The 10,162-nt window shown below is 39.3% G+C and overlaps 1 protein-coding gene across 1 annotated transcript in view; it reads right to left on the bottom strand.

Annotated features, from left to right (window-relative positions):
* Positions 1–1,025: 1,025 nt before the first annotated feature.
* IMPA2 (inositol monophosphatase 2) overlaps positions 1,026–10,162 on the bottom strand; it is a 76,393-nt gene continuing 67,256 nt past the window's right edge. Inside the window, 3 exon segments of the mRNA XM_078153530.1 lie at positions 1,026–1,559; positions 2,617–2,768; positions 3,911–4,019. Coding sequence (XP_078009656.1) covers positions 1,444–1,559; positions 2,617–2,768; positions 3,911–4,019 — 377 coding nt within the window. The 3' untranslated portion in view covers positions 1,026–1,443.

Below are 10,162 nucleotides of genomic sequence, written 5' to 3'. Positions count from 1 at the left end.
TGTTAAAAACAAAAACAAAACCTTAGCTACCAGCAAACTAACAGAAAAAAATTCAAGCACTGAGGCTATTTATATTTTGGGAGCTGAAGCTAAAAATTTGAAATTCTAAAAAGACCTTAAGGGAAAGTTTAAGATGTGCATGGTGATTGTGGTAAATCATGGTAATCATGGTAAATCCACATGCTCCTTTCTCCCATTATTCTTAATTTTAAAAATTAAGATACCTGGGTATCCAGGGTGACAAAATTTATTTTAATATCCTAATTTGGCTTACTCTGCCTTCTTAAAGATAACTTTACCTCTTACTGCACCCCCTTGCCAAAAAAGTTTTTCCTAAGTCTCACGAACTGAGCAAAAGAATCATGGTGACAAACCCTTCCCCTCAAACTCCCTCACCCCACCCCAAACTCACTTTCCAGTGATTAATTTTGAGTTACTTGATATTCCTGTATGTATACTTCTTACATTTTAAAGTGCCAGCCTTATTCTACATTAAGGAAGCTTTCACAGTAGCCAAACAATATGCTGGAATTTTAGAGCAGGAAGGGACTTTTAGGAATCCTCTAATCCAGAGGTTCTTAACTTGGGTTTGGAAACTTGGTTTTTCTTTATAATATTTTGATACGTATATTTCGCAGTTGGTTTCCTGTGTTATCCTACATGTTTTATATTTAAAAGCATCATTCTGGAAGGGGTTCATAGGCTTCACCGAACTGCCAAAAGGGTCGAGGACACAAAAAAACGTTAAGAAGTCTTGCTCTATTGGTGCTTTTTTTTTAGGTGATTAAAAAAAGGCCCAAAGCAGGGGAAAGTATCTTAATCCACAGCATACTGCTAACAGTTTTAATATGGAACTCTTTCCAAAGGGTATACATGAGTGTCTCTTAATAGATTTTTGTCAGTCCTTCTGGGAGGCACCTAAAATGCTTCTATGATAGTGACATGGTTAGGGAAGAATAGTTCCATTATTTTGATTTATTGTATTCTCAAGTACCATGTAACAGAACTGTAGGCACAAACATAACTGATTTATCTGCAGTTCTATGCTTTATTACCTGAGATCTGGATTATTAAAAAAAATAGAAATTTAATTATTGTTGCATATGTCACAGGAGAATTAGCTGTCAGCTCCCCCTACTTCCCCCACCCCAACATTCAGAACTTCTTTTGAACTGTGATTGTATTTTTAGAAAGAAACCAACCAGTATACAAACCAAACAAACCCTGGTGAAAGATATGTGGATTAAAGCAGGGAGGGCACACACTTTAGTTGAACCACCCCCCAAGTCCCACCCTGAGGGTAGTTAGGAACAATAAACATTGGACACTGAAAGCAAGCTGTTAAAGGTCTTCTATCCTCCCCAGAATGCCATCTTGAAGTACTACATTTCCAGAAAGGCAGGCTCGTGGTTGTATGCATCAGTACTTCCTTCCTTCCTTTGGTCACTTCTCATCATCACGCCCATAGTTAATAGTCTGTATTGCTTGAGCTATGAGCATAGCCATTTCTCTGGTGCCTGCAGCAACCACTCTGCATGACATGAGATCAAGAGGCCCCCCTGGGGAAAAAAGAAGGGGAGAAAGAAATTGAAGATGCCTGGTGTCACATTGAACATATTATGTACAGTCATGGTTGTAGAACTAGACAGGACGTGAGAGGCCATCTAATACAGTCCCTTCATTTTGCAGATGAGGAAACTGAGGCTCAAGAAGATTAAGAGCCTTTACCAACATCCCATAGGTAGGAAGTATCAGAGATGGAGTTTGAACCCAGGCCCTCTGATTCACTCCAGAAATGCTAAAGTCCAGCAACTCTTACCTAATGGACTATTCTAGATAATGATTAAAAAAAAGTAGAAGGATTAAGTATTAAGGAGTATATAACCATCGTTTCCTTTATATACAACAGAAATGAAGTGAAAGTACACAGGTAAACATGAAGGTAGCCAAAAGTATCCTGGAAAATGTTTAACAAGCTCTCTGAAAAAAAAAATGAGGAAAAAATTCAGACTTTTTCTCTGGTATGAAGGGAGGGCCAAAAAATTTTATTCAGATTTTTCAGAGTGCAGGGTGAGGGGAGAAACGCCACCCCCCCTCCCCAGATGTGGAAGGGATAGTAGAGTAGTTGTGTGCATATTTTAAGGGAGGGGGTATGTTACTGATTTCCTTGGACACTGTGTGCCTTTTGGCAACGCTTGGTATATATCATGGCCATGTCACAGGAGTGGATCTGCCATGAGAATCGGGCTGCAGATCTGATTAAAAGCTCTGAGACTATTTCCTTTCTCTACAAGGATATGTCTGGTAGGGTCTCAGATGATGCATTTTTATCTCCAGGGAGAAAATGGAAGAGGAAATCTTCTAATAGCTTAAGTTTTAACAAAAACCTTGTTAATAATGACTACATTCCTTATTGGTAGTGATTACCAGTAGCTTTGGCTACCCCTATTTGGTTTCACCTTGTTGGAAAAGGCAGCGTTAGAACCCACTTGCCTGGAATGAAACTCCAATCAGGCAAACAGGAAACACCCTGGTACTACTTTACCCTGTTTACATTATCTTCAATTGCTAGGTAACAAAGGTGAAATAAAACCAAAGAGGGGGACAGTCACTCACCTGAAGTGTCTATCACAGTACCACCTGCTTCCCTGATTATGACAGTGGCAGCCGCTAAGTCCCAACAATGCAAGCCAAATTGGTAATATGCATCTGCTGCGCCAGAGGCTAGGTGGCACAAAGCCAAGGTAGAGCTTCCAATCACACGTACCCTGAGTCATCATGAGAAGAGGTACAGAATTATTTCCAATTCTGGGAACAAACATACATACATACACACACACACACATGGAAAAACCCATGGTAACAAGCTTCAAATTGGATTTTTTCTCTTGACTAGTTTGTGTCCTGATTTCATTAGATGTCATCTGTTTTCCTGTAATATGCATCCAATAATTAAGAATGAGTCATAATTTACCTATTAACAGGCCCTAGATTTTGCCATGGCAGCAATGTGGTGGTGGTATATGGTACTAGGTCTGGGTAACAGCCAGCTTCAGATCTTCCCAACTGCTACTACTGCTGTCCTGCTACATTAGCTCGGATTTGGTTTAGGCATTTTTGTATTGGCTTCTATGTGTGCCTGTTGTCTTTCCCAATGGAATGTGGGCTCCTTGAGGGCAGGAACTGTTTCATTTTTGACTTTGTATAGTGTCCAGCACAGTACCTGGCACAATGTAGGCACTTAATAAATGCTTGTTGATTGAATGATTTCAAATCCTTCCTTTGGCACTTATGAGCTGTGCAACCCAGTGGGCAAATTACTTTACCTCTTTGAACCTATTTCATCATCTATGAAATGGGACTAATACCCACAGCATCTATTTCACAGGTTATAAATGGGATAATATATGTAAAGAGCTTTGCAAATCTTTAAGTGCTACATACACGTCAGTTACTAGTATGAAAAGTTTGGGGTTTGAAGGCAGAATGGCCATCTGTGTAGAACTTCCTCAGCCTTCAAAGTACTTTCCCTAATTGGTCATTATGTTAATAGTCTGATGAAATCTTAGATCTAGCAATAAATCCTGGGATTGCCAACAGTCACCTAATTTCACAAAACTATGGAAACCTAGGCCAAAAAGGAAGAGAAATCATCAAATATGTCTTCCTTCCGACACCTGGCAGGATCTATGTAATCCCTGACCTTATCGATCTTTAGGGATAAATCACTTATGCCTTAGTGCCTCCTGAAGCTTCAGCTTGGTCTGCATTATTCTGATATAGCCCCTTTGTGGTTTTCCCAATTGGAATCCCTGGGGAGTTTAGCAAGATTGGACAACTGATGCCCTTCTGCTCAATCACAGGGCATTTTGGGAATTAAAAGTTCAACCCTAGAATAGAAAACTCATACCCATGAGCTTTGGCATGGAGTAACCTCTCCATGTTACTGAAGAACAATTTCAGAGTATCAGGATCACGCTTTGGACCAATTTCTGTTAAAACCAAGGCCTTTGAGAGATCTGTAATAATAATAATAATAATAATAATAATAATAATAATAATAATTAATAAATAATAATAAATGAAAAAGCATACTCAGATTTAGAGAAAGTGATACAGAATAAAAATGGGCAAATTTAGAAGTATAACATATACAATAATTACAACATAAAAAAGGAAGTGGAACTCTGGGTGATTGAAAAACTAATAATGATCCCACCAAGTAGAAAATGAAACCATACATTCTTCCTTTAGATAGAGGTGGGGGACTACAAGGTCAGAAGGTTGCATACTTTGTCAGATGTAGTTACTGTATAAGGTTTTGTTGATATTGTTAATTATCACAAGAAAGGTTTCAGTTCTGGAATAGGAGTGGGGTATGTCCACAAATGACAGTGATGAAAAACCAAATGACATCAATAAAACTTATTTTTAAAAAATCCCAATCAAGCAGAAAAATCATTGAGAATCTTGACCATTTCTCCCAATTAAAATGCCTTTTTTTCTTTCTCAAACTTAATTGGTATATCAGAACTTTCAGCCTCTTCTTCAGAAGAATAAGCCTCATTCATTCTAGAATGAGAAATTTAGAAGTAGGAACTCATTTTCACCTAGCATATGTATGCTTAATTGCTTTGCTTAAGAACAAAGATACGATGAGGATAAGTGAGATAAAAGAAAAAGCTGCCTTGTCAATTTAGTTACTGTCTTCATAATCATTAATTATTTCAAAGGCTGCTTTCTTTTTTTAGATTGCAAGGGGAAACTGCTTTACTGTGCTTTTTCCTAGGGAAAATAATAACACATACCTCCCAGGGTTGGTGTAAGGATCAAATGAGATAATAATTGTGAAGTGCTTAGCACATAACACTATAAAATATTAGCTTATTATTATTACTTCATTTAATAAATAATGTGAAAAACCCTGCAAACTCTGGCAGTGAACTAAAAAATGACTGAACTTTCCACCTTCTGATAGTCTGAACCAGTCAGTTCTCCTTTCTGGGTCTTAATTTCCTCAGCTGCAAAATGAGGAGGCTGGATGAAGTGGCCTCTACAATTACCCCCCCCCCCCCCGGCTCTACATCTGTGCTCCTTCTCCTCGATACCATTTTTTTCTCTTTATTTTCATGAACCTGTGGTATCTAGAAGAAAAATGACTCTAAAAGCCATTGCCCAAATGCTTGCACAAATCTCAAGTCAGACCTATTTTCACAATGAGAAAAGAGCTACCCTGCAAAGATTTTTTCTATCTGCTACCATCGTGCAGGTGGAAATGTTTCTTATAGAGAATGCAGCTTTTTTCTTTCCTGAACAGTTCCTTTTTTAGTCTGTGATTTAATACAAAAATATCTCAAGGCTTTTTATTCAACATAATTAGATACAACAAATGCAAGGGACCATTTTTGAAAGAGTAAGTTTCCAAAGGTGTATATTTAAGATTTGTCCTTCAGGACAGGGAATGGCTACAGACAATCAGATGAGATACATCCACACTCTTTAATAGAAGCTACACACCCTCCTGCCATGGATAGTCACCCTGATGTGTTTTTGTGTATCAGAATGATGCAGAGGGCTGGCATTATCTTTCAATTTCTATTTGTATTCCCAGCGCTTAGCACATGTTTTTGCAATGGTTCAATCCTTTCAGTTGACTATCTCTTCGTGACCCCATTTTTTTGGGTTTTCTTGGCAAAGATAGTGGAGTGGCTTGCCATTTCCTTCTCCAGATTATTTTACAGATGAGGAAATTGAGGTAAACCGAGTTAAGGGATTTGTCTACAGTCACACAGCTAGTGTGTGAGGCTAGATTTGAACTCAGGCCTTCCTGACTCCAGGCCCAGCACTCTATCCATTGTGCCACCTAGCTGCCCACCTAGCACATGCTCCAGTACATATTGAGCACTTGAGTAAATACTTGGTGACTGGTGTGAGATACTAATAATCTGCTTATGCATTGTGGAATATGTGCTTGGGGATATTGCTTCTGCATATAACTCAATTAGAGGTCGAGTGCCTTTGTGATAGCATAGGAGTTAGTTTAAATTGAGAGGGAATGTGAGAAATAGTTTTTTTTAAAATTTCCATAAAAGTCAAGTGGAACCTAAGGAATGCAATCTAAAGGGCTAGGTGGAAGTTGAACAAAGGGAGTTATGTTAGAATAAGAAAACACTCTTGGTGGTGAATAGACTAACTGGGCAGAAAACCAGTTTGGATGTTAGGTATATATTAACATATCTGAAATCCAAATAGAAGGAGTGTGGGCATATCCAAATAAGGGCAAGAATAAATAAGGGCAGGGTCTCTGAACTGTGGGGAGTGGGAGATGTAAACAGCGGTGGGGAGGCACTTTGGATAGGCTGTAACCTCTGTAGTACCCAGCCAGTGGGGAAACAGAAGAAGGAAATTCGAATGAGGAATAGGGAATAAAAAGGTGTGCATTTGTTGACACGTGTGCTCTCACATGCGTGCTATCTCACTTGTGGAATGCCCCACCTTCCCAGGTCATTAATAAAGCTTCTTCCTGATTCAAAAAAAAAAAGAAGCTACAGATGCAATCAAGGCTAGGGAAATGGATTGATGGAAGAGACTGCAGGTGGGTGGCACCTAAGACTCTGCTATGTTATGTTTCTGTAGTGATCAAAAAGCAGTTTGTACTTGGCTTTTCTCATACCTACACCCAAAAGCAAGGGAATTTAGCACATGTTGCATGTCCCATCAGGCCTAATTGCTCAGGCATATTGTAGCCCAACCAGGTGTGTAGATTATAATAACACAGACTTGCTACTCCATGAAAAATTGATGCAATTATATCTATTTTAATGAACTCAATTATAATTTAGCATTATAAAATAATTTAACAAGGAAGCAGACTGAGTATATGAAGACAGTTTCCTCTCAAAATGCATCCCACCCTAGGAATTTGCTCCCTCTGGAATTTCAGGGACTCCTACTTTCTTGAAGGTTCTTCAAGCTTTTCTATAAAATGCTTGCTCCTGCACAGGATGCCAGCTGCCTTCAGGGGTTCTGAGTTATTCAATGCCAGACACACCCAGAATTTTTCTGGGATCCATATTCTGTAAAAACCCAGCACCAGGAAGCCTTGTGGCTGAATCTGCCATTGTAACAACAGACAATGGAAAGGACTAATTCCAGGTGCTGATCTTAATCTCCCAAAGCTCCATCTAGATAACATCTCAGTTCATTTATAGACACCTCACCCTGCACTCACATGGTATGAAGCTGTGTTGGTGTTTTCTTAGAAAAAGGCCTCCTTTCAAATCATATTTCTCTCTTTCTTGTGGTACTGTTCAGTTCATGGTTTTTAGTTTTTTGTTTTCCCCTTAAGGGCATGGTTCCAAGCCTGTCTTTCAGTAATGCTTTTAGGCAGAGGCTCAGTACACCAGTTAGACCCATTTCTCAAACTATTCTAAATGATCTTTAACCCACAAATCTTAGTTCATGCCTTGGCAGGTATTACTGTAGCTACAGAGCTAGGGTAATGGCCCTAGGAGAATAATTGAGGGGGAAGGTGGGGAAAGAGAGAGACTGGCCTTGAAAACCCATTTGGGAGAGCAACAGAACACCAGGGCTATGCTAGGACAGGTGCAATGCTTGGTAGAAATATCATGCTTCTACAAACAAATGCTCTCCACATTACACCCAACTTCCAAAAGTCCTACACACTAGTGTATTTGGAAGTACGTGGCCGCCCTCTTCCTCCACCCAACTGAGAGAAAGAACCCTTAGTATCTTTCCTATCCACTTCTAAATCACTTTGGATAATAACCAAAATGCCTTGGGTATACAACACAACCTGTTGGCTGTGGTGTACTCACCATATTCTGTGGCCCCATCTCCCCTACACACTATTTCCTTCTCCCTGAGGGAAATTTGAATTTGCCTTGATCTTCCCTTTTCCTCTTTAATGATTGACAGCTTAGTTCATTACTCCTCAGTGTTAGTCTGTCCTTCCGTCTCTCTTTCAGATGTACACATATCTCCTTTTCCTCTTTTCTTCCTCTATCTCTTTCAATTCTTGCTTAGTTATATATACCAGGGCCAGTGCTCTATCCACTGTGCCACCTCGTTGCCCCTTTAGTTATATCAGGAAAACCTATTTTTCTCTTCCTTATCTTTCCTCATTCCATCTGTGACCCCAAAATTAACCTAAATTAAGTGTATGCATAATATTAGTAATAAAACTGCATCAGGGAAAAGTCAAGTCACATATTTTGAAGTTAAATTAGACATAATAGAGGGTGTCCCCAAAATCTTAGTGCAGTTTTAAGGTATTAAAAAGCTTTAATATAAAATCCTAGGCTCTCAGAGCTAGAAGGGATCACAGAGGTCATTTTGTCTAACCTGCACCTGAGCAGAAATTTTCTACAACATCCCTGATAAAGTCATCCAACCTTGGAAGTCTCCAATTGGCAGCCAATTCCACTTTTAAATACTTCTAATTATTAGAAAGTTTATTTTTTTTTAATAGAACCAGCTGGATTCTGCCTCTCTATGATATCCATCTTTTGCTCCTAGTCTAATTCTGACTCCTTGTGCCAAGTAAAACTGCCTAATCCCATACTTGAGTCAGGAAGTCCTGAATTCAAATCTAGTCTCAGATACTTACTAGCTTTGTGACTCTGCGCAAGTTACTTAATCTGTCTGCCTCAGTTTCCTCAACTGTAAAAAGAAGATAATAATAGCACCTACCTCCCAGGGTTGTTGGGTAGATCAAGTGAAATAAAATTTGCCTGACACATAATAAATGTGTGTTCCCTTTTCTGTCCCTTCATACCTCTTCCAATTCAATTAAATAAATATTTATTAAGCACCTATTATGCTCAAGATAGTACACTAAGTGCTGGGGGTATGATATATAAAACCCAAATTCAGATCTAAAGGTGTTTACAATCAAATGGGGAGGAATGCTATTATATATGATTCATGGGAGAGTGAGATCAGTGTAAAGGAGTATAAGTAAAGCAGGTTAAGAAATCTGAGGAGGGGAAGATTGCTAATGTCTGGGGAATGGGGGGATAGCAAGGGTGTCAGGAAAGACTTTGGAGAAATAGTAGTATCAGCTGAGTTAGTCCTTGAAGGAAATGAGGAGAGGGGAGGAGGGAAGGACAAAACCCTGGATAGGTTTTGGAGGGGAGTAAGGGGGAGGGGGGAGGAAGAAGAAGGAGGAGAAGGAGAAGAGGAAGAAGAAGAAAGAAGGAAGGGAGAGAGAGGAGTGGGGGGAGTAGGTAGATAGGTGGAAGGAGAACCATGACAGTACAATGTCAAGGGGAATAAGGGAAGATAGGAGATCAAGAAGGTGATGCCTGCAACTGTTCCTAGGGACTGAGAGCTAGCACAGGAGAGGAGCTGGGGTCTAATTCAATTTACAACAGGGCAGCTCCTTCCCCTCTGTAGTGGGAATTGCTTCTTCTCCCTTATTGAAAATAGAGATTAGACTGAGTAGAGATGTGCTGGAATCAGTGAGCATTTATATTTCAGAAACAGGCAAACACTACAAATCAGGGGTTGATTTTTTTGTTTTATTGATTTTCTAGACCTAAGGAAATGATAGAGAAAATGTTAACAATGCAAGCTAAACTTTAAAATTTGACCTGAGTTTTTTTTTTTAAATGAGCCAATTGTTTTTTGTTTACTCACCAGTATACCACCTGGACAGGGCATCCCAGACCTTGGGTCTGGAAGGAAGGTAATGAGAGGCAGGAAAGATGAAAAGACTGACTTCTCCATACTCCCTCCAGTAGTGAAGGATGCTTGCAGAGTTACTCCTGGAGACATAGATTAAAAACTTTCCCTTCTTTGCCATGCAGACTTAAGGGAAGTAAGCTAAGTGGTGTAATTGAAAAGAATGCTTCCTGCCAAAAATTCCTCCTAATATTACAAAAACACTATAAATTTTCTATCAGAGTCATCTGTAAGATAAGAAGATCAGTGATTCATCCTTTAGTGTGAATTAGCTCAATAATTTTGCTTCATTGACATCTAGCTGAGATGCCTGAGGGAACAGAAGTTTTAACGTGGGGAAAGGCAAGAATGAAAGGTATGGTTGTTGCAGAAAGCATATAAGAGATGTCAGATCTGAGGGTTGGCTATAGTGGATACTTTTGGACAACCAGAAGGCTAGACAACAGGTATGAGAGAG

The sequence above is a fragment of the Phascolarctos cinereus genome, unplaced genomic scaffold (assembly GCF_003287225.1).
Source record: "Phascolarctos cinereus isolate Bilbo 61053 unplaced genomic scaffold, phaCin_HiC Scaffold_4;HRSCAF=312, whole genome shotgun sequence".
Taxonomy (NCBI): domain Eukaryota; kingdom Metazoa; phylum Chordata; class Mammalia; order Diprotodontia; family Phascolarctidae; genus Phascolarctos; species Phascolarctos cinereus.
The sequence above is the reverse complement of the archived record's forward strand: the minus strand, read 5'-3'. Positions and strand labels throughout refer to the sequence as shown.